This window comes from Protomyctophum bolini (assembly GCF_963924005.1).
Source record: "Protomyctophum bolini genome assembly, chromosome: 22".
NCBI classification, from domain to species: domain Eukaryota; kingdom Metazoa; phylum Chordata; class Actinopteri; order Myctophiformes; family Myctophidae; genus Protomyctophum; species Protomyctophum bolini.
Window position 1 is genome coordinate 18,603,673 of NC_137883.1, and position 25,291 is coordinate 18,628,963.

General features: G+C 42.7%; 1 protein-coding gene across 2 annotated transcripts in view; it reads right to left on the reverse strand.

Annotated features, from left to right (window-relative positions):
• The window catches only part of uhrf2 (ubiquitin like with PHD and ring finger domains 2), a 44,883-nt gene that overhangs the window by 8,620 nt on the left and 10,972 nt on the right, over positions 1–25,291 (reverse strand). The window contains exons 3-14 of one of the 2 annotated variants that reach the window (XM_080755463.1): positions 21,825–22,159; positions 13,799–14,017; positions 12,673–12,782; positions 11,825–12,011; positions 8,410–8,533; positions 6,632–6,739; positions 6,331–6,435; positions 5,534–5,640; positions 4,775–4,937; positions 1,833–1,970; positions 905–1,127; positions 393–550 (exon numbers count right to left, since the gene is read on the reverse strand). In XM_080755463.1, the coding sequence (XP_080611589.1) occupies positions 393–550; positions 905–1,127; positions 1,833–1,970; positions 4,775–4,937; positions 5,534–5,640; positions 6,331–6,435; positions 6,632–6,739; positions 8,410–8,533; positions 11,825–12,011; positions 12,673–12,782; positions 13,799–14,017; positions 21,825–22,159 (1,977 nt within the window). Of the gene's footprint in view, positions 1–392; positions 554–904; positions 1,128–1,832; positions 1,971–4,774; positions 4,938–5,533; positions 5,641–6,330; positions 6,436–6,631; positions 6,740–8,409; positions 8,534–11,824; positions 12,012–12,672; positions 12,783–13,798; positions 14,018–21,824; positions 22,160–25,291 lie in introns of both variants that reach the window. The other variant, XM_080755462.1, reaches the window with a different exon arrangement.

The window sequence follows — 25,291 nt, forward strand, 5'->3', positions numbered from 1 at the left end:
GCGGCTGTTTTCTGCTGTCTCGACAGAGTTGGATTCAATATATATATATATATATATATATTATATATATATATATATTGAATTGACATGCATGAATATATATATATATATATATATATATATCTTATTCATGCATGTTTATACAGAGTTGGAGTGAATTAGGCTACATATACCTTGTTCATGTGTTTTAGTAGGCAATTATATTTACCCAATTTTCTCCCAAATGTAGTCGTTATTTAGCCACTTAATTCCACATTTCTGTGTGCTGCCACTGCTGTTCACGTGTGTTAAAACAGAGTTGGCGTTAATAAGGATTCATACCCAGTGAATTAGAATACATATCTCATTCACATATTATGTTAGACAGTGTGGTAGTTCAGTTGGATACATACTGGGCCCTCTTTTGAATGTCCCATGGCCTCATCCCAGAGTTTCTTGTTGGCTCCATCCTCTTGGATTAACTGTAGCTGCTGCTCTGACAGCTTGAAGCCCTCCTCTATCTTGAGTATCTTCACCCGCTTGGAGGAAGGCTCCTCTGCTGGTAATCCTTCTGCTAAATACACACACACACACACACACACTGTAAGTATGCAACACCTAGAAAAATACCCTAAATTCTGATTTATTTTATTGTATGTGTCCAATGTCCGAAATAGCCAATGTTTTATAAACTCACAACATGTGGGGATGTGATGTGTTGTGATCTTGTAGATCAGCCTCAGGAGTATAGACTAATCCACAGACGGGTTCCCTAGGCGCAGCCATAGCTGAGGTGCATCATTAAGCACAGTTTGACCCCTCCATATTGATTGCTTACACCTGGCCTACAGGGAACCGCTCTATGGATTAGTCTATAAATTAGGCATAACACCTGGACTTGAACTTTAGGAATGAATGCACCCACCAGTGTCCCTGGGTGTCTTCTGCCCTCCGTTACGCTGTGGCTCCTCCTCCTCAGTGGCCATTAGTTGCTCTTCCTCTTCTTCATCTTCTTCCTCCTTGACCTTGAGGTTTATCCGTGGTCGGTTTCTCCCACCGCGTCGCTTTCCACGTGTGGAACCGGCACTCTTAACACTGGCCTCCTTCTTGGTCTTGTTAGCCATGGCCTCTACGTAGCCAGGTGGATACTGCACAGAGACGGGGAACATGGTGAAATACATTATAAAAACCAACTGTTGTGTTCAATTTATACTACTACAAAGTAGTATAAATTGAACAGAGCTTTCTTTGTAGTCAGAAACTTCCAAGCGCCAACCTGAGAGATGATCGCAGATTATCATCACAAAATGTGTGCATACTACACTGATCAAATATGGAAAAACCACACCTGTGTGAACTGAGCAGTCCAGTGTGTGTGAGAAAATAAATAAAAATATAGCTAATACAACAATTTATGTATGATAAGTGATTGTACTAGACAGGTTGTAGAAGGGAGTAATAGTGCCATATATTTGAGGGTAAAAGCAATTTTATTCCATAATGTTTGAGTGGTGCAACCACTCCAAGGAACAGCAATGTCCGTGTTCACCTACCTATGTGTTGGTTCACCTATGTGTTGGTTCATGTGTTGGTTAATGAGCACGAGTATATGACTCTGACTACCAGTAGGGGCGCTGTTGTGCCATAAATAGAGAGGGATAGTGCTGCAGCCTGCTAATGAGAGAGAGAGAGAGAGAGAGAGAGGTGGGAAGGGGGAATTGCACCACTCAGTTCACACGGGTGTGATTTTTTTTTAACTCACTGGATGTATTACTTTTTTTATTTTAACCTTTAACCACTAAAACCATGTATACTTTGTTGGCTGGGTTCCCCTAGGGACCAATATCTCTAACCTGTACAGTTAGTCCCAGTTTCTTAATCCTTTCCAGTCCCTCGGGTGTCCACGGGGCAGGCTCCAGATCATCACGTCTTAACAGGTACCTCCACACCAGGAAACCACATTTCCCAATCTCTGGCCAATATTTCACCACCTAGTCCAGATACAAACAAATACTGTAAATCTCAAAAGAACACTTCTATGTCACTTCTGTCGGGCAGAAACCTCACATCTCCAGATTTCATTAATCATACAAGAGTAACATTTTAAGATGGTGAAAATAGCAGATCAACAAGCTCACAACATAACACATGCACTTGTAGATGGACTATTTTCACCATATTAAAGATGGAGTGCCACACTTTCTTTCCAGTTTTGTGTCTATGAGGTGACAGTACTTCATCAGACCCCCTGGTGTGGTATTTATGTGCAATTATGTCTACCACAAACGCACGTGTGTGAACAGCTGTCAAACATTCATTTTGCACTTCACCAGTTAACAGACGTGATCAATGGCTGAATTTTATTTATAAAGACAAGGTGATTCCCTCCTCTCTTCCAGTAACCTCGCGTCACCAGGCAGAGTGCGTAGTTCACATTTAGCTGATGACTGCTTCAGTACCAACTCAGCCCAAGTCATGGGGACACCGAAAGCAGCAGCTTGTTACCAGGAGTGTTACCAGTAAGTTAAACATCTCTCAGGCCGAATAAAATGAATTGTGAACATGAATAGGCTTGACTGCAGTGAGCAGTCGTATCGCCTTGTGTCTGTGTCATCCCTCACTGTTTAATTGTGGGATTTATAGTTCAGCTTCGGTAAGATCACTTCTGAACATTGTATGGAAAATGTAACGGTAGTCGCGGTAACCTACAGGTGTCTGTTGAAATTAATGGATGAATTGAAAAAAACATTTAAAATGGGGTTGGTATGCCGTTCTGCGTTGAATTCAACATGCAGTACAGAGACGGTCCTGGTCGAGAATGCGCATCGCTGTTTACCAATGGACTGAACACAGTCTGCCAAATAACTACACGTTTTAAACGGTTGTTTCAGCCCATCGATGTGTTATTACAGACCGTCAGAACAACAAACATATGTAGATTACTGCCTTTAGATTTTTCATACGTTGTTCAGAATTTGACATTAAACCGGCACAACCTACTGACGTGGGCGGGACCAACTCGAGTCATACAGTCTCAGCCAACGTAATGTTCAGAGCTAGGAAATAACATAAGTGACAGTTTTTTGTCATATAATGAATAAAAGACAATTATCTGTGCCTGTGTGTGTATCAAGGGTGGAGATGGCTCTAATGAATGCATTAATATGAGAGCTAGAGCATATAGTTTCCATGTTTTATATGAATACTGTAATATATTGTAGCTTACATTTCCATTTCCAAGTAAGGGGATGTAGGCTTTGGAAATAATGCAATTAAATGGGAATGTCAGGTTGAAGGAATACAGGTTGAAAGAAGTGTAAAGCGTATGCAGTGATGCTATATGAATAATGTCCCTGATGTAATGGATACTCATAGTATTGCAAGCAATTATACCATTTTCAACTAATAAATATTTAGGAATTATCTGTCTTTCCAGAGCTCTATTGCTGTACAGTAACAGGTGGTGTCCAGTGCCAAATTAGACAATCCCAATAAGACAGTTAGTGGCTATGCCCCCCCCCCCCCACAATGAAGAGGGCATTACCTCCTTGTCCTTGGTCAGAATTTTGTAAACAAATGGGCGCTGGGCAGAGCCATGGGCAGTCGTTTTGTAAGGAGGGGGAGGGACTAGGACAGGTGGGTGGTCTTAAAGGAGGAGGCGGAGGGACTGGATTAGGTTGGTGGTGCTAAGGTGTAACCCACGTATACTTCATGAACTGGTGGGCATGTTCACATAAAAACAACATTTTAACAAATACTGTACCCTTTTTCGATTTTTATATAATAATACCTAATGATCATGTTTTAGGGTGGAAAGTAATCATGGCACTCAATCTTTTTTTTTTTTTTTAAACCAATAAAAAAAAAAGAATGTTTTTGGACATGTACACGGTTTCCAAGGTTATTAGAGACTGACTACACTGTTCCCACACCTAAGTGCGGTCGACAGCCGCAGACAGAGGAAGCTGTGCGCAGGTTTTTGCGCAGGTTTTTAGGAAATTAAGCTCCACCTCCGTGGACGACTGACACGGAGGAGAGCGTTTCCGGGAATCTGGCCGTCGCGCAAGTTGTCCGCGGAAGTGCAGCTTCTATTCCATCCACCAGCTGTCTAAAAACCCGGAAAAAGAAGCTGTGCGCAGCCGAGAACGTGCGCAGCTCTTTAGTAAGTCTGGCAGCACCTCCAGTGGGTCTAGTGCAGTGATTCCCAAACCTTTTAGCCTGTGACCCACATTTTTGTTGATGTCTCCTCGGGACCCAAACTACTGAAAATAGCAAATCTACAAGATCGGCTATTTTCACGTTTTCTAATTTATGGAATTTCTTAGATTTTTCTATTATTTCTTCATGAAATTGCTGAAAAAAAAGTAATTGAAATGTTTTTAAATTCATGTTTTTTGCTATTTTTGGAATGTTCTTTGAAAATGTTTTGAAATAATAATTAAAAACATAATGTAGGAAACTAATGTGTCCGTAACCCACACATGGGAAACTGTTTGGGAAACATTGGTCTAGCCCATTTTGGGCGGGAACCCCTTTTGGTGTTTTAAACATTATGTTATAATTTAGCTATTGAAAAATAGCAGATCTACAAGCTCATAGCGCGCCACCGAGTGGCGTGTTACGAACTTGTAGGTCTGCTATTTTTGAAAAATCAAAAAGCAAACATATTTTTTATTTCGACGTCAGGCCTAAATGGGCTAGAGCCGTACCTTGTAAATACCATCATAGACATTGGTCTAGAGTAGTCCGTACCTTGTAAATACCATCATAAACATTGGTCTAGAGTAGTCCGTACCTTGTAAATACCATCATAGCGGTTCCCCTCCTCAGGGGCATATTTGCTGATGCGTCGGCCCTTGGAGCTGCGTATAACTCTCACAGGCTTCCCGGCCCGCCAGTTCCTGGACTCTGCCCCGTCTTTGTCGTTCAGAGGTGCGTCGCAGTTCGATGCCAGTGCCCTACACCAGAGGGCAAGAGCCATGGGATGTAGTAGTTACTGTATGTCTAACTCGGTTTTGCACTCAACGGCTTCTCCAGGGTTTTTCCAAGATTTGCAGAAGGCTCAATCAGAACCCTGAACTATCGGTAAATATCTACAAATGTGAACCTTTCCTGTGTTTTGCCTTTTAGTCAGAAGCTGTAAAATTGTAAATCATTTTCAAAAGATCTATTAATCATGCAGTGACATACTCAGTGTTAATTTATTTATTTGCAATTCTGACATGTTTATTTAACTCAAACCCAATGGGTACATTTGTACACTGAGGAGGACTCTACTGTGCATATAAATTACGATATAAACTACAAATAGCATTTTTCAACAATGCCGAGTCAAAGCTTGACCCCAAACCCCAAACAATTAAGCAAGAAATTCCATCTGACCCCATCCAAGTCCACCGAGTCCAGTTCGATCCCCAACATCTTGCTTTAGTACAATGGTGACTGGGTGGTGTGTGGTGCATAGCCATTTCTGTCGTCATTAGAAGCAATATTCCCAAGGAGGCATTTCACAGACTGAAAGCTTATCGTCATGATTTAAGTTCAAGTGTAGTACCTATTCATGTGGGTCAGGGTCTGGTCAAACGAGTGCTCGCCAATCCGCTTGTTTCCCGAGAGGTCGCGCCCCCCACTTCCTGTGTAGGTAAACTCATCTCCCCTGTCCTACAGGTCATGCCCACAAATTGCACAGGTCAGTAACTGTGGAACAAAAACACTCAAAACGACATTTCCAGCCTGCGATATCCATGCAACATCTTGTCAATTCAGACACCTCTTAATGCTGCAACCTGGAACTTATTTTAATAAAGTGATACACAATCTGTGTGAGAAATATAGACCTTGGTGTCAGGTTGACAAGTTGCACTGCCTGAAGCTCATAGTGCAACATCTCCTCTGACCAACTGCCTTATTAGAAATTCTCGTCTCTCGTGTGGGAGACCTGGGTTCAGGTATCGAGTCGGACATGGACTCAGTCTCTAGTTGATTTAACTGTTTAGACTAGAGACTGACTTGTGCGTCTAGTGTAGTCTGTACTTAGTGTAGTCTGTAAATACGGTTGTAGCGGTTCGCCTCCTCAGGAGTATCGTGAGAAGGGGCATAATATGCAATGGATTGCAGTTTAAGCGAGTTACTGTGATCTGGTTTGTGCCAATTAAAATTGAGATAGAAATATAAGTATACATGGAAACCGCCGACTTTAATACTGCCGTCAAACTACTTCCTCAAGGAACTTCAACAATGAAGAAAAGGAGGAAGTGGAGAGTTTATAAGAACAACAAAACTATTTAAACAGATGGGGTAAAGGAAGAATATTCACGTGGAAGGCATCGTTTAAAAACATCAACAACCCACCACTTCATCCTCAAATCCCCCGGCAAGCACAAGAGAATAGGAGCCATCATTACTGCGCCCGTGGATGCCGCCTACATGTGGTCTGTGTACCCCCGCTTCGCTGACCTGCAAAGATGCACATGGATGATATGAGGATGACGAGGGGGAGAGAAGCTTACATAATATGGAAGCTTAAAGAAAATGGTGCCGATTAATATATTTGAAAAACATCAATAATCACAATAATAATAATGTGATTGCAGTGTTATCAGGTTGCAATGTTATCAGAAGCAACTCTTTAGAGTAGACCATAAAAGCTAACCTGTACTCTGAATTTCCAGGTGGTTCCAACAGGAACGCCGGGGACAGGCCCATAGTGATTGGAAGGAACAATAGTGCATTCCTTAGTGCGACCCACACAGGCCATACCCTGCAAGTGCAGAGAGTAACAATCTACTGTAACTTAAACAGAAACTCAAACTTGAGGGGAATTATCTTTTAAAGTGTTTAAAGTTTCATGTCACATATGTCGACAATTCTATATCATAACTTCAGTCCTGCTGACCTTAATGGCATATCTATCTGCACTAAAAGACTGGCACTCTTTGTTCAATTGCAATTCATGAAATTGCAATAATATGCAATTAATAATAATTACTTTGACTTATAACACACTTTAATGTGCCCGGATACAATTAGCTAGACTCTTTTCTATTAGTATATAGAGTAATAAGAAAGCTGCCATTTTCCACTGATGGTTGTAAGAAAAGGGCATTGTCAATTTTGCACCATAGTAATATAATGTGGGGCCTTACTTAGGTCGCATTCTCACCAAATACTTCGGTAGACTCGAATGCGTATGGGCGGAGAAATGGGATTCTTGCATATTTAATTGGCTACGGTTTGCCTTCACACTGTCATGATCGGCAGCAATTGGAAACGCAGCAGGGGGGACCTTTATCAATGTGTTCCATTCATAAACTAGCCTACACAGTGAAATGATAAATCTATGGTGATAAAATTATACTCATAACGTCCATATGTGTCGTGCCGTCTGGGACTGCCCCCCCCCCTCTCTCGCTCTCTCACTATAAGCACGCAGCCACGCACTGTTCTTTTGGGCATGGAGGCACACTGATATAACAGACAGCAGCGCAAAATGTTTACAAGTTTATCGAGATGAAAGTTCCTAGTCCCCACTAGTCCCCACACAGTGACAGCACTCCATGTTTACGGCACGCACAGACAGACAGAATATTCTGTAGGCTATAATACTATTACATTGCACTGCAGCGTTTGTGTTTTCTTAAGCAATTGATTAATGTACTCGTCCTCATTTCGATCAGGGCTTCAGTCTCCACTCTCCTCATTCGACCACGTCTATCCACGGTAACGGGACATCTTTGCGCTGCGTAAAATATGCCTTCTCCGTCTCCAACTGTGTTCAGCTCCTCACCCGCCACATTGTTTGCTTCATTTCCTTTATTTGCTGCGGATTGCATTCACACCTGCACCGAATCGTAGTCAAGCGCGATTGGAAGCGAAGCGAAACCCCCGTTTTTGCTCGGAGGAAAATGCGGTTCTTTGCTGCGCATTAGGATTTGAAAGAGCCTTCACACCTGCCAAACGAAGCGCACTTTCTGAAAATGCGCAGCAGGATTCGTTTTAATCGCAGCAAAGCTCTCTGGTGAGAATGCGACCTTAAACTATGAAAGAATACAGGCCAGGAAAAGAATGTCTAGAGAAATTTAAATACACTGCTTGGAGTACCAAAGCTGGCAGCTAGAAAGGGATAATTAAGTCTTCGAGGGAAACCTAAATCCTGTTGTTCTGATGAGAGGATGTAGAGGAAACAGCGTGACTTCTATGTCGATCTCAGATGTCATGTGGCCATGATGTCAGTGAATATCAGTCAACTCCACATTCTGCTCATAGATATCAGAAGTAAGAACAATAGAATTTAGAAGCATTCATCTAGTACTGTACAGTGGCAGTTCATGTCCAGTTTACCAAGGGGGAGACGGTTTAAGTATAGAGGGGTTCATTCCGAGCCTCGTCTCTATCAGGTGGTACTTTTAGTTGTTCATGGCTGTGACTCACCTTCCCCCAGTCCCTTTGACTCCCAGTCGTTGCAGAGGGCATTTTGGCTTTCTTCTTGCTGGCTTTAAGCTTCTCTCCTGCTTTGATCACTTCACTTGTGTCGTTCTTACACGTGGGACAGTACCTGAAGGAACACAGGGAACTCATTTTGTGGGACAGTACCTGAAGGAACCCAGGGAACTCATTTTGTGGGACAGTACCTGAAGGAACACAGGGAACTCAGTTTGTGGGACAGTACCTGAAGGAACACAGGGAACTCAGTTTGTGCCGTCATTAGCTCTGACAAAGCTACAGATGAAAAGGCCAAACAAAGGGCTTTAAACAAAAGGCTCCGATAAATAATTGTCATCAGATCCTCAATGTTAATTTAAAGTCACTTAAGCCTGACACTGTTGTATTTTTGTATGATTGCTTGTCTATTGCCTCTGAGACAACTGACACTTACCTGAAAATACCTGATCTACAAGCTCAAAGTTTCACATCGCAACGTGTTTTGCTGGTAGATCCAGAGTGACACTAAGCAAGGTAATCACAGCGAGCTTGTAATATAGGGACACTAGAATTCATGTGGGCAAGAATTATAGGCTTAGGCTATCTGAGCGAGCTACGGCTATTTGAGCCCAATTTGTTAGGTATAAACGTTGTGATGCGTTGTAATCTTGTAGACCTGCCATTTTCACTGAGTGCATCGCCTCGGAATAGGGTTCACCCGCTAGGGTTCATGCAGTTAAGAATTATAGGCCTACTGTTCCGAGCGCCCCTGATCCGTTCCCATTTCGCTGGTCCCCCACTGGCTTTGTTTATTTGGGTGTTCATATAACTCCCCTATTTGAACAAATCTACAGTGCCAACTTTACTCCACTGCTAGATGTCATAAAGTCTGACCTTGATAGATGGGCTTCACTGCCACTGTCTTGGTTGGGTTAAAATAAACATATAGTACTACCAAGGTTATTATATCCACTCCAGATGGTCCCTATTTTCCTCTCATGTAAGGTGGTCAAGGTTATTGAGGGCTGGTTAAGCTCGTTTATCTGGAGCAAGAGAAGGCCCAGGTTGAAGCTAGCAAAATTAAAACTGTCTGTCTCTGAAGGAGGGCTGGACCTCCCGAATATAAAATGGTATCAGACAGCTGCACAACTACGATTTGTAGCAGCATGGTTAAAGGTCAACCTTCAATCTGGCTAGATATTGAAACTGCACAGTGTGATTGTCCTCTCCGGAATCTCTTGTTTCTCAGAGATCCTACAACAGCAAAGAAATATTGTAAAAACCCAATTGTTTCCAACACATTAAAGGCATGGAAGGTGGCAAGGCTTTTGGAGGGTCGAGCCAAAGTAACATCACCTCTTACCTCAATTCAGGGGAACCCAGACTTTCCTCCTGGCCTTATTGACCATGGGTTTAATTATTGGAGAGATAGCGGTATAACAACGTTAGAAAATCTTTTTACTGGTCCTATTCTCATGTCATTTGATCAAATACAACAAAAATATGACCTACATCGCAGACATTTTTTCAGATTTTTACAGGTGAGGGATTTCATTCTCAGACGCACAACACTATCAACTAATTCAACTACCTCTCCAATTGAGAGAGAGCTGACAATGGGTTTTACAAGAGGGTTTATAAGTATTCTGTATGGCATGTTAAGATCCAAAACAACTATTGACACACAAGATGCTAAGAGGAAATGGGAAAGTGATCTTGAGGTTGGTGTGAAATATTTGAAAATGCCAAAAAACTTTCTGTGTGTAATAGAGCTTGGTCGATTCAGCTAATACACCGATTACAGATCTCACCTAGCCTTCGCCATAAAATGAACCCTACTCTATCTCCTCTCTGTCTTAAGTGTAAAACTGAAGAGGGAAATTATATTCACTGTATATGGTCATGTCATAAAACGATACTGGTTGGGTATCGTGCAGCAGTTGAATGAGATCTTTAATATGGAATTTGAACCCGACCCCATGTGTTTGATTCTTGGGCTGCCTGATGACAAGATTGTTAACAAGTTCCATACACGTCTGTTTAATCTCTTAATTTATGCTGCTAGGAAAAATATTCTGTTGTCTTGGATTAATGAGAAACCACCAACAAAAAAGATTGGCACAAAATAATCATGCAGTGCATGCTGTTGGAATTCCTGACCTGCCTGCTACGCTCCACCACAGATACCTTCTATAAAATATGGGACCCATATTTGAGATTTGTTGGCCCTCAGTTAGCTACCACCTTGACCATAGGGTTCCTGGACAGAAGCGATGCCACTAACCTTGATGGATAAAGTTATGTATGTTATTGTTATGCATGTATGTATATGCATATCTTTTATTTTCTTTAATTTTCTCTGGAGTTGTTAACCCATCTAGACTTTTAAGCACCAAACTGAATGTGTCCATATTTGTATATTATTTTTGTATTAATTTTTTTGGTATATGTGTATAACTGTGTCATTTGTTCCACAATGACAATGTCTGAGCTGAGCCGTCTGTTTTTGTTTGTTTGTTTGGTTTGTTTTTTCCCGTCTCGTCTTTGTCAGTGTCATAAAATGTAAAAATCAAAAAAAATATTATTGAAAAAAAAAGAATTATAGGCCTAGGCTATTTTTGAGAATGACATGCCCAGAATAGGGAAGCCAGGGACACCGGGATTCTGTGTGTGTTGTGAAGACGGAAGGCAGTTCGCACGCAGATCTGATTCTGTGTGTGTTGTGAAGACGGAAGGCAGTTCGCACGCAGATCTAGGATTCTGTGTGTGTTGTGAAGACGGAAGGCAGTTCGCACGCAGATCTGATTCTGTGTGTGTTGTGAAGACGGAAGGCAGTTCGCACGCAGATCTAGGATTCTGTGTGTGTTGTGAAGACGGAAGGCAGTTCGCACGCAGATCTAGGATTCTGTGTGTGTTGTGAAGACGGAAGGCAGTTCGCACGCAGATCTAGGATTCTGTGTGTGTTGTGAAGACGGAAGGCAGTTCGCACGCAGATCTAGGATTCTGTGTGTGTTGTGAAGACGGAAGGCAGTTCGCACGCAGATCTAGGATTCTGTGTGTGTTGTGAAGACGGAAGGCAGTTCGCACGCAGATCTAGGATTCTGTGTGTGTTGTGAAGACGGAAGGCAGTTCGCACTCCATTTGTGTGTGTGTTGTGAAGACGGAAGGCAGTTCGCACGCAGATCTCGTTGCTCCCAGAAGCACTTTGTTGTAATTTCAAGGTTACAACGCTTCGATCCCACGTCCCGGTCTTCGTCAGGTATGACGACCCACATGGGTCGAAACGTTGTAACCTTGAGATTAAAATAAAGTGCTTCTGGGAGCTACGAGATCAGTATTCCTTCTATGTACGTAGCACCTGTAGAATGCTTTTCGTATGTGCGTGCTGCTCGTTTGGACTCCATTTGTGTGTGTGTTGTCTCACCAGTCCTCGTCATCAGGGATGGTAGCTAACGGGGGGTTGAGACAGTAGATGTGGAAGGCCATGTTGCACTCGTCACACAACAGCTGCATGTGAGCGTCCTGCTTGCCACCACACACACAGCACGAGCAGAAGCGGCACTCCACATCTGGGTCTGCTTTGCAGTGCTTACACTCTATGCCACTCTTTCCTGGAGAGAGAGAACACACGCACGCAAACAACCAGCATTTTGTTTGAAAGTTTTTTTAAGTGCATTCTTTTTCTTCGTATTTTCCCCCACGAAAAATACACAGGTTAAAAATTACACACCTGGGCAATTGTATTTTGTTGCATGCCGGTGTCGCAAATGAGATGTTTTATATATTTTTGTCAAAATAAGTGTTAAATTGCTCTATATTCATTGCTATTGAGTGTTTGTTCAGTTTCCTTGTCTCCATCTCTTTAGTAAACAGAAAATGCATCAGGTCGGGATACCAATTTGATCTCATCAGGAGAGAGAACTCGCACAGGATACAGCTTAAACAAGTGGAATTTGAAATGACACACAAAGAAATGAACTAGAAAAATCTTGAACATTATAAGATTGAAGCTGATAAATGGGTACTCTCTCCTGATTGGCTGAAATTGCCAACCCACCTGGGGGGGGGGGGGGGGGGCACTGCTCTATACCAATGATTCGCCATGCAACTCCTTGCAGCCAAATGGTTGTGAGTAGTTAATGCAACCATTAACCCAGTTGCAAGGAGTTGCATTGGTGCAGTTTGGTCCTAAAACGGACTGTGTGTCTATTGTGGCATGCATGGTGGCACATGTGCCTATATGTCTGTGCTCTGTGTATGTCTGAGTCATACGTTTGAATTGTCCATCAGCAGCAGAAAGGGCACGAGCTCCTGGTTTCTCCACCTGGTACACCTCGTCCAGAAAGTGAATTTTACAATCCCCTATAACATCCAATGGACCCCTGTGGAAGGGAGACAAAGACAATCATGTGTGTGAGGGTGTGTGTGTGTGTGTGTGTTAGCCGCAATTTGCAACTCTAGATTTCTTTTACAATTGGTTGAATCTAGAGTTGCAATAACCTCCATCGACTTCCTATGCATGGTTTTGGTTTTGCATTGGTTTGTGATCTCCTGGTCTTAAATTACGTTAAACTCACCAACATTGCAGCTGTAGTCCAAGCTTGAATTATCCTCTTTCAATCTGGTGTCGCTTGTTTATCATAAAAGTCCCCCGTAAAGATGTTATGAGCTACTTTCTGTCCAAAATATTCCAAGAGTGACAATATCCAGCCGCCATTTTGATTTTTTGCAACGTGCCATAAAACAAGATGTGAGGGGGAGCGCTTGTTTAATAGAATCTTACCTGCGCAGGTAAGACACCCAAAGAAGAGGCCGACGCCCTAGGGAGGGAGGGACGCTATTAAACAAGCACTCCCCCTCACATCTTGTTTTATGGCACGTTGCAAAAATCAAAATGGCGGCTCGATATTGTCACTCTTGGAATATTTTGGACAGAAAGTAGCTCATAACATCTTTACGGGGGACTTTTATGATAAACAAGCGACACCAGATTGAAAGAGGATAATTCAAGCTTGGACTACAGCTGCAATGTTGGTGAGTTTAACGTAATTTAAGACCAGGAGATCACAAACCAATGCAAAACCAAAACCATGCATAGGAAGTCGATGGAGGTTATTGCAACTCTAGATTCAACCAATTGTAAAAAAATCTAGAGTTGCAAATTGCGGCTGTGTGTGTGTGTGTGTGTGTGTGAACCAAGAATTGGGAGAAAGACATTAAAAACCAGTGATGAAGTCTCATTTAAAGATGTAAGGAAGTTATACTAGAAAGGTGGTGCCTATGAATGCAGGTACAAGAAATTATGAACACATGCAGTGTATATCTGCACCCTCTACACAAGGAAGACAAACAACAATAAGCCATTGAGATAAAGATATATTTACACCGTCCACCTCACCCCAGCAGGATTTTGACACGGAGCTCCTTGTTAGTCCGGGAAGTCTGTTTCAGGGCCTGAACCTCGGCTTCAAACCAGAAACCCCTCTCCTCGGGTATCTCCATGTTGTAGTTCACCATCACCAACAGGCCCACCTTTAGCTGGTCCCATCGCAGAATGGTTCTGGCCCGTGGCCGCACATCCACCGGTTTCATCGGCACCACGCCATTCTCTGGATAGCTACAGGAAGGGTAGGGCAGAGACAGAGCGCAGGGGGTTAAATCTAATCTTTATACAATTATTACCCGTCATCATCACAGGCATTCTCATCTATTCTTGTTCTTGGGAGGTTTGAGCAACAGTAAGGGATAATTGTTATAACCCATTAACCATGGTTCTAGTATAACGATTACAATAATAACAATCAAAGGAACCAATTATAGCAAAAATGAGGGAGGTGGTGGGTCAGTTCAGAATAAGAATCACTAAAGAAAATCGGCAAATAAGCTTAACTGTGATTTATTAAATCAAAAGAAAAATCAAGTTCTCGATCACAAAATGTTCACTTAATGAAATCAAAATAAAACTCTCAAAAGGTAGGGGTGTGAAGTCCAAGTGTCCTAGCACTGTCCAAACTAAACTCAGGTGTCCAAAAAATAAAGCAAATCCAAACCAGTCTGTAGAGTAGCCCCTCTCGGAACCCCCTGGGTCAGCCCAATCCGAAACGAACCGGGCTGACCCGTAGGGTCCCTGTGCGGTGCGGACATAAATACCTTCGGTAACGTGGTTTCTGCGCCGTTTGAGGGCTTCGTTCGTTTGAGGGCTTCTGAATGTGTGAACTCTAGTTTACAACGTACACCACTGCAAATTCTCCTGTGCCGCGGAAGCCTTTAAGTATTTTTAATCTATGTTTGACTGATTTGGAAGCTTTGATTCCCCTCTTCCTTCCTTGTTTATTTACCGTTTATTGTACCGCCTCCCGCTGTGCGGTTGGCTTGTGCGTGGCTACGTTCCTGCCTCTGATCTGCTCTGTCATAGCTATAGCCACTAGCTAGCCAGATAGGCGGTACAATGAGGTGTCAATAAATAAGGAAGAGAATAATCAAAGCGACCAAATCGGTCAAACAAAATACTTAACGGCTTCCGCGGGCGGCACAGGAGAATTCGCAGCTGTGTACGTTGTAAAATCGAGTTCACACATTCAGAAGCCCTCAAACAGCGCAGAAAGGACGTATCCGACGGTATTTATGTTTATTTATGTTCGCGTACCAGGTGGCAGGGTAGAGGTGGAATAGGACCCCATGGTAACTGGGTCTCAAAAATGTCAGAAACTTCAGTACCATTGGGTTCTGACTTGTGGGGCTATCTGTAGAGTGTGGCCAGTCTCCTCTGGCCACCTTAAACTCCTTGGTAAAGTCTGGTCGAATATCCAATATCCAAACTCCAGGAATGGGAAGAAGGTCTCTAAATTCAAAGGTATAATCCAATATTAAGGGAATAATCCAAAAAGGAAAGAATGGCAAGACTTGGGAAATATTCCTCTTGCCCACGGCAGTAGCCTGTCTGTCTCTCTGCACCTCCACTCTGGACTGACAGAGTCAATCTCTCCAGGTGGCCCAAACATTCTGATTGCCCATCACTCCATCAGCCAGGTGAGCTGTGGGCGGGGCTTCTCAATCACTGCCTGTTGCTATATGGCAACACATGCATCTCACTGGCTTCTTGTAGCATATAGTCCAGCAGATAATCAGGAAAAACTCATAGCGCAGCCGCAGCGGATTGGTAGAAAATAATAAAATACATGAAAATGGTGCATAGCAAACAAAATGCATGAAAACCAATGTGACTCTGGGCACAGATGTTACACTAGATAGAAATGGAGAAAGTGGTAGGCAATCTTCATCATCATCAGAAATGACAGCAACAGGGTGTGGATGTAGTCCCTTCTGAGAAGGCACTCGCACCAACCTATAAGAGTGCAGACCAAGGAATCTCTTTCAGCTAATGAACAAAAACTTATCTCACTTATTCATGAACGATGTGCACCTTTGTCATATAATCAGTTCAGGAATAAAAAAGAAGACATATCACAGGTCGTTTTCTAATCATTTGCTTTTTGATGGGCAGAGAGGACATTTATGAAGAATTTTATAATGGTCTTAATCGTTCAATTGTTCATAAGCTGTCCAGCCGGCTCTCATAGACTCCAATGTTATTTCACCAAAAAGAGATTCCTTGGTGCAGACAGAGAGCCCCTACCAGCTTCCCATCTGCAAACATGGCCAATTGTATTCGCTGCACCGCCCGGTCATGCCAGGGCCTCATGGAGTCACACGGAAGCTCTCTGTAATATCTTTACCCCTGCACTGCCCGGAAGCTCTCTGTAATATCTCTGTCTACTGTGTGAATGCAGCGGGGCTAACTGGAAACTGTGGAAAACAACCAGTTTTCTCCACCACAGAGAATATATAGGCCTAAACTAACACAAATATAAATTGACCACTTCCTTGATAAGTCAGAACAATGCAATAGATGGAACTTTAAATAAAGAAAGCCTCACAGGGAACACAGAAACCCCCCTTGCACAGTGGGAGGGGCCGAGAGCAAAGCACGAAAGAGAACAGCAGTGCATGTGTTCGATCCCCCCCCTTTTTTTCTGCAAGACAGCCTGGCTCAAGTGCTTCCTCTGAAATTCTGTACCGGTCCAGCACAACCCTGCCAGGGTCTGTTGTGACTGGGCTCAGTGTGAACGCTAAACTTTCTACAAGCGCAGAATGTGATGCAATCCGTTGTGTGCTTGTGCCATTTTTGAAAAATTTACGATTTCATGAGGAATGCCAGGTTGAAAGTAGTTAATTGCAATTGAAATGTTATCTTTCCCAATTATGCATAATCCTTTGTTAGTGATAGCCTGCAATACAGTGTAGCTTAATTCAATATGGCCGTTAACATCACCCTGCGAACATCAGAGGAAAATCTGCCATTAAATGTGGAGTATTTACATCAAAGAATAGTGACATTAATTAATGTGTAGTGTTCCTGTTAAATACATGAAAATACAAGTGAGCGGGCCTGCTGATCTGGTTTGTAGGGCCACTGGGACTAGCAGTGTATTACATGAAAATGTAACTGGGGCATGGGGCAAAGATTTCCTCTTTTATTTTACCCACAGGATTACTGGGGCTCTGGATGGGGGTACAAGGAGTAACACACACAAACATACCATAGGAGAGGAGTGCCAATCTTGGAACACAAAGGGACCCAGAACAAACAGAAGGGAAACAGAGGTGAGGCATCCTAACTGAAGACCACACAAGCTCTCTCTCACACCAACTGTACTATTGCACACTGTACCAATTTGGCCTACAGGCAATCCAGTTACAGTGGAGCTGAAATAATGCCTGGTCCATGTGCTACACGGACCATCATGTAAAAACAAACACACATTTTCGTCATTGACAAGTTGAACTGAAGCTCTAGGCCTAGGGCCTAGAGCTTCAGTTCAATGCCTAGAGTCTAGGCATTGCATTCTTGACCCATCTGACCTACTGTATATCGTGGCTGTTAGTTGCAGATGTATAACCCATCAAATGCAGTCATCGGATACCAACTCCTAAAAGTTAGAATAGCAAAACATAAGCAAGAATACTGCTGAATGCAAACTAAGCTATGAAGAAAGCAATCAGATCTCAGGCAGACCTCAAGTTTACTGAGACTCAGTAAGAGGGGAGATAGTCAAGTGACAAAAAATATATATATCATCGTACTTAAAATTTAAATGCTTAAATGAAATGGACAACTTTAGTTTTTTTTCAACCAAGGTTCATGTTTTAGGTTGTTATTTGCTGCTTTCTTTAGTTTTAGTGATTTTAGCTATTTTTGACATAGGGGGTGGGGGCATTCGAACATGGGGCTAAATACATATTTTTGTACACAATTTTATGACGATTTCTTTAATATTATTTAGGCTACTATAGTCCTACTAGACCTCAGGAAATTACAACTGGCCACACAAGATCACAGGATCTACTGAATGTGAAGGGGGGTACTATAGGGGGATGCCATACTGTGTGTTGAAGGCTCACCTCCCCCTTGACATTCAATAGATCCACTGATCTTTTGTGGCCAGATGCAATTTTATGGGGTCTAGTAGGAATATAGTAAAAAATATATTTAGCCGCATGTTCGAATGCCCCCGCCCCCCTATCAAAAATAGCTAAAATTGCTGAAATGAAAGAAAGCAGCAAATGAAACAATTTACGCTCATCTTTTACTTTCTCCAATAACAACCTAAAACATGAACCTTGGTTGAAAAAAACTAAAGTTGTCCTTTAATTTGAAACGGGGGGACATTTATCCTTAAGGGTCTTAATGCATCCTTTATTCTAAAACAATCATTAGTACTTTTTAAGTAACAGGTTTGGAAAGCTGCTAAGCCAGTGCATCTACTGCAGAGGGGCAATGTGTATGCAGTCTTAACTCCTGCTTAATGTGTGAATGAGTCCTTAATGGCAAATTACAAGGCTTTTAAAAGCATCCATTTACTCAGCCTTAATTATGTTACAAAAAGGAGATTAGGAAGTGCAGCCCACAGCTAGTGTCCATTCAATACAAATTAACACTCCAGATTTTACAGTAGGGTGTGCTCCTTGCTGTGGGTGGTAGACTGTACTGTGAATATGAGAGTGATCGTTTGATTTATTGCAATTGCCACATATAAGGATTTATTTATTGACCAAGGAATACATCTATGAATATGTACATTTGAGAAAATGGTGCTATACTTGGCAGAAATGATGTGAAAATGGTAAAAAAAAATCTCTACTATGATTAGTTGCACCGGCGTGTGAATCTAGATTACTGTAAACCAAATCAAGTGTGAGCATCATCAACTGTACAACACATTTTCCAATAACTGTAACGGTGCTCGAGTGGCGCACTGGTAAAGTGCCTGCCCACCACTACAAAGGTTATGGGTTCGAATCCACCGTGGCGTTTCTGGCTTTGACCAGCATCTATTCTAAACGAACACAATTGGCACGTGTTTGGGGGAGGGAAGCCGGGTGAGGAGGGGTGATATTTGACACGTATTCCTACGCGCTGGGGCAGAACCCACCAGCAGGTCCAGCAGGGAGTGTTGGCCGGGAGTAACAGCAGGAACGAGGTCAAAACAGTGCCCAACAGGCCGGTCTCGAGAGATGAGACCGACCGGCATCACGTCGGTCGGTCACTGTTTTGACATCGCTGTCTCTCAGGAGTAGAATGAAGACCGGCAGGTGAGTCAGTAGGATAAAACTAGAACCCTGGGCAACAGGGTAAATGGTCACGTGCATTGAGCGCAGATAAATCAATTAAGTGCTACAAAGTAACTAGGATAAGAGGTAAACATCAAACCTATGCATCTAAACCACTGGTCCAAAGGGACCGGAACTATACTGGAACCCTAGCCCGATAGTAGAAAGCAGATGACGTTAGAAACCGGCTAACCCGTTTTTAACCAAACAGTCAACAAGTGCTACTAGCATGTAAACAAACACAGTAAAATATGTCAGACGATGATGTTTCTAAAAACCTGTCGTTTCTGTAAAGAAACTATCATAATCATAGGGCGATTTAATAGCCAGATCGATATGGTCGCAAGTTACCACACTCATTCCCTGAAGAAGGCCGAGTGTGGGGCCTTTTTCTCTTTTTTACGCAAGTTACCACACAGCCTGGGGCACACTTAAACTTCCATGCTCGATTGCGCGGCCAAAGGAAGCTGTCTTTTGCGTCATTTCCAGGTTTTTAGACAGTTGGTGGATGGAAATGAAGCTCCACCCACACGGCAGAATGCCGCTGGGGAATCTGGGCAAGCTTTTCCGGGAATCTGGCCGACGCAGCAATCTGCTGCATGGGTGGAGCTTCATTTCCATCCACCAACTGTCTAAAAACCTGGAAATGACGCAAAAGACAGCTTCTTTTGTCTGCACATGGAATCTTAGGTGTAGTTACACGGATAGTGGGAGCAGCCATGTTTGTTGTTTGATGTCATCGAGTGACGGCACTGATGGCCAATCAGCTGCTGCATCAGATTTCGATGCAAACTGACACCGCCGTAGAAGAGTCACCAGACCTGACGATTCAGGGCTAGAGCCAGGCTACTGGAACGGCCATGGTCACAATCAAGAGAACAAAAGAGGTGTATTGTTATTGCCCTCAGTATCCTGCTTAAGGCAGGGCTGGACCAGCCCTCATCTTTCATCATCTTATATTAACCAATATGCATGTGCACAAAATGGTACAGAACTGGAATTATAACCAAAACTTTTGTCTATTTTAGAGACATGTAAGGAAAAGGGGTCGCCCTAGAAACACCTGGCGCAGAGACCTGGAGGCAGACATCAAGACCATGAAGACGACCTGGAACCAGCTGGAGAGAACAGCTCAAGACAGAGATGCCTGGAGATCGCTTGTTGACGGCCTATGCCCCAGAAGGGGCAGTCGGCGTAAGTAAGTAAAGAAATAATAAAAAATCCAACTCACTCGTGATACTCTTAAAGTAGGTTAAAGCAATTTTAAATATAATTTGTTCCAATATAATGGAGCCACAGCTCCCAGCAGTCTGAAATGACAATGTTACATGGCATAATGTCAAACATGACCACCTGCAAATCATCTGTGTAATGATAAACATAGCGACTAAATTGCAAGAATTACACACTGCATTGACGTGCAATGTTAAGTCCAATTTTATGTCTATATGTATTACTCTCTCAACAGCATGAGCATGCTAAATATGTGTTCAACCGAGCCAAAAGCTTAACTGTAAAATCAGATCTGAGAGACTTGCAGCGCACAGAACAACACACACCCTGGTGCCAGCCAGAGACCATTGGAAAGGAGATTCTCCTAGCAACACCCAAACCTATGGTTATGAGGCTCGAACTCATTACATTCTGTTGAAAAGCTGTGCAGCACTACCACAGGCTGAACAGAGGGGAGGGGGGGGGGGGTTTCAATCATGTTGTGGAGTTGGGTTTTCTGCTAAAGATTATGCAGACGGGTGTTTGTGGGTGGGGGTTTTGTGGGGTGTGACTCTGTTAGGCAATCTTATCCAGCCTCCGTTTGGTCTGGTAAATAATGGAAGAAACCTATAATGGTGGTGGTGGCGACGGCTGTGTTATAAGCAATTAGGAAAGGGTAAAATAGAAGATTAAAACATCGTCTCTCAGGGGCATAATATGTTTTACGATTTGACTGAAGACTTTCTGCAGGGTCTTCCCATAAGAATGCTTTGGTGTAGTGGCCTTGGCTTGTCAAGAGGACATAAGCCTGATTTATTCCCAGATATACTGCCAGAAAACAAACCGTAATAAAAAGCACAATACCGGTGAATTGGAAGGTTGAGGAATGTTGTTTAGGCAAAAACACATTACTCAATAAGCCATAACCATTATGCTATACCATATCCAACAGCAACACACAAACTATATGTTCACAGAAATTGAAGAGATAAAAAAAAGAGAAGGACAGAAGTAACGCTCCTAGAACTCACAGGTTAGGTTACCATAGAAACGGCTGCTTCTGAATGATTTTGATAGGAAAAAAAGGGGAGCAAAAGAGAGGAGTCCAAATTGTAGCATCATCCACAATTCCACACCAACCCCCTCTCCTTCCTCCTGAACAGCCAGACCAAAGCCAGAGCTGCTGCAGTTTCCAACAAGCCCACCCACCATCACTGACAGCAGCACCATTTCTACAACAACTTTGCGCGCGCGTGCACACGCACCCTTTTTTTAAAGCATACTGTATATTGAAGGTTATTGCTGCCTCCTACTAAACAGTATTTAATCCATCTTTTCTAGGGTAACCATTACCTTAAATTGTCTGAACAGAGCAGGACAACACTAAAGAATGCTGCGATTTCATGTAAAATATGAATATATAACTGAAAGAGGTTTCCAAAAGGAAATGCTACCAGATTTCGACCTTCACCTAACTGTATCCATTCATCCGCAAGCAATTATACTAGCAACCTTCACTGCTATGAGGACCCATCACTTACTCTTCATATTTAATATGGTAAATAACATCCTCTCCGTTGGCGGCAGTCAAGCTTTTGGCTGTTGCTGCAGAGTCTGTTTGAGAGGTGGAGGCTCCACTACAGTCCGAGTTTAAAACCACATTATTTCCATTATTGTCTGTGGTTGCTGTGGTTTGACTCTGGGTTTGGGTCTGTCCAAGACCGGCCTCCAGCTTGCCATTAGTCCTTTTGGGAGGCCGGCCAACCTTGCCTTTGGTGGGGGGTGTTGGTCCCTTGGGGGCTCGTGTCACCTTGGCAATGCAGGCCTCGAACCAGGCACCGATGCTCACGTCCCTGCAGTCCACCAATTCATTGACCTGAGGAGACACATACAGACAACAATAATTCAGTCAGACAACTCACGAATAGATTGACCAATATTTATTGCAAGAATGAGTAACAAGTGTGCATATGATATTTGACTTGGCGTTCGGCTCTGCTGGATTTCTCCCTGCTCGGCACGATTAAGCAACAACATAAAACATAAAGAGCAGGGAGATAGATATACAATAACCCCCCCATGGGGCGCATAAATAGCAGAGCCCACCGGTGGTGCTGGGGTGGTGGTGGGAGAAAACATCACATACAACCGGTAACCATGAGCAGAGGAAGGCAGGAAGGGCATGGAGTCTAGTGAGCTTAAGTAGCCTGCCCGATTGGTCAGCTGACTGCCGCATCGGCGAATGACGTGTGAGACTTGCACACACTTATACGCCCACATAGTAATGCAGCATGTTAACCCCTTGAGTATAGTATGTGCCCTTGAGCATGGCATGAACCCCCTTGAGGTTGACTGACTGAACTGCCTTGCGAGCTTCGTATTATTAATCCTCTGGTGAGCAGATTTAATAAATGATTTGAAGATTTACAGTTTGCCTATGGATTTGGAACGAACTAGATTACAATGCGATTTATTAATAGTCTGTACTTGCTTAAAGGTACTGCAACCAGAGGCGTGTGATGGTCAAAAGCCAAACATAATTTTAACACTTTCTGTACACTTATTTGAAATACATTTTCCTCCTAGTATAATCATAATACCATGTTTTAGGGTGGCAAAAATAAATCACGGCACGGCATCTTTATTCGATGAATTGATCTTTAAGAAATTCTTTAATTAAACTTAACATTTAACAATTTTTCGAACATACTGCGGTTCTATCATTGGGCGGTATTCTGTGAATGTAATGTAATGCCGTCTGCTCACCCGCATGGCCGAGGAACGCACATGTGGGCCGGTTAAAAAGAAGAATCCCCTTCCCTCCTTGGTAGCCACGGAAACGTCTCTGCTTTTGCATGTGATGTGACAGACTCACAGGTGCACTTTTCTTTTTTACCTATTATTTTTTATGAAATTGTGATGTCACTATATCTGGTGTATTTCGATTGGGCCTTTTGAATCAAAGGCTTTCATCTTTCAGGAAGAAACCACAAATACACAGGGAAGACATATTTCAATATTCTAACCACACCTGGGGCTCTATTAGACTAATGTTAACTCATACAAAACAGAAAAAGTACAAAAATCCCTGCACTCCATCTTTAAGGAATCTAAAATGCGTTTTGTATTATTTCTGTAGATCAGCAAATGCAGATTTTTATGTTAGACATAGGGAAATTAAGATTCTCAGATTTGTTTTTAAATGCCGCTCATCAACTAACCGGTTAATCGATCGATAAGGTTATCAATGAATTCATCGATAATTGACATCCCTAAATCTGATTTAATTTAGTAAATAAATGCCACCTCACTTCAAGTAGGTTTTATTTGTCAATGAGCAAAATGACTTCCCCCTCAAGATTTCTTTAATTTGGTCATGTCATGCACCAACTAGTACATTCAACCAATGTGAAGAACAACAAAAAACTAACAGTGAAAATTACAAATCGTTTGATAAACTCTCCCTCGTTAAGTGTCTCTGTAACAGGCCTTTGAAGATAGATGAGGTAATTCGCTGCAGCTGTGCATTTACATCCTGCAAAATGAAAAACTTACGAAAGATTTTTGCAGCCTTGGTGCAAGTTGGTGGCAATATGCAGTATGTTTAGTAAATATGCCCTTGGGACTTGATTTTATGGCATCAGGTTTTTATTTTATTTTTCTTCCGTTTTAAAACCTCTGTGTTAATCGAGGAGAGCTTCTCCCCCGGGATCCATAAAGGATTCATTCATTCCTTTCAGCATATTAAGTCCTCCAGAATTGTGAGAACGCAGTTATTCAGGAAAATGCATTTACAGTCCTGAAATGAACCGGTTCAAGTCCTTTGACATCGTTTGGCTAAATACAGTAACCGTTTCTCCAAAATCAATGAAAATAACTCTGCAGTGCAGTAGAATGAGTAGATACCTACTTACTACCATGGAAAGGTATGTGTTCTTGACGTCCTGTGAGGTCTAACAATTTACCAGTCATCTGCTTAGTCACTCTGCCTGGCTTCTAAACTAGCCTACTGGCACAAACAAAGTCAGTCCAACACATAATCTAAGGCTAGGCAACCGGCGGATCACAGAGTAGCACAAGAGCTCACGCAACAATGCAACTGCACAACCACAACCGCATATGGTTCCTGCGTATGGGTCCTGCATGGCATGCCTCAATTTTCAATGTGTAGTTGGGTCTGTGCCTGTCTGGCAGCAGTACTTGCAGCATCAGCCCCCCTGGAGGTTGGCTAGGCCTGATAGGCGAGATCATTATGATCACACAAAGCATGTGTCACTGGTTGTGTGCTTATCGTGAGTGTGTCTGTGTGTGTGTGTGTGTGTGTGTGTGTGTCTGTGTGTGTGTGTGTGTGTGTGTGTGTGTAAACTAAGCTTAATGTGAATCGGAGGGGAATAAGAGGTCTGTGCGATAGACAATTTGGAGATTAAGAATAATAATTGGCGAGCCAATGCAAAGAATTTAGGGCGTTCCTTCATATTGGGATGGTATCAGGACTGGTTTCCCAAACAGTAGGCGCAGGTTAGTTTGCTGCTGACAGTGCTGAGGTTTTCTCCGTTGTTCTAGTCTCTACATTGAAGGTTGATTTCCTCGCCCAAGCCCCAGACATCATTTGTTAGGCAGAGATCTCCGATCGTCTGGCTACACGGGATTAACAGATGAATTTTACTGAGACTGGAATGGTTCTCGCATGCACGCACGCCTTGTCACAACACAGTAACAACAGCAGATAAGAAATGTCCAGAATTAAAAAACAAAAACACTTTTTTTTGCAGGGGGGGGGGGGGGGGTCAATTCCTGTGTCAAATCCTGAATTCCCAAGGAGATTATATTATGTTCGTGTTTAGTTGTAAAATAATTTTAGATAAGCATCACGACCTTGATGACCTTCTTACCAAAGAATGCGAGAAAGTGCGAACGGGCAGGATTCCTCATGGGCAAACAAGAGAGTAATTAAAGCTACCCTCCAGACACATTTTAAATGTAAAGATACTCTGCTATGATTAATAGT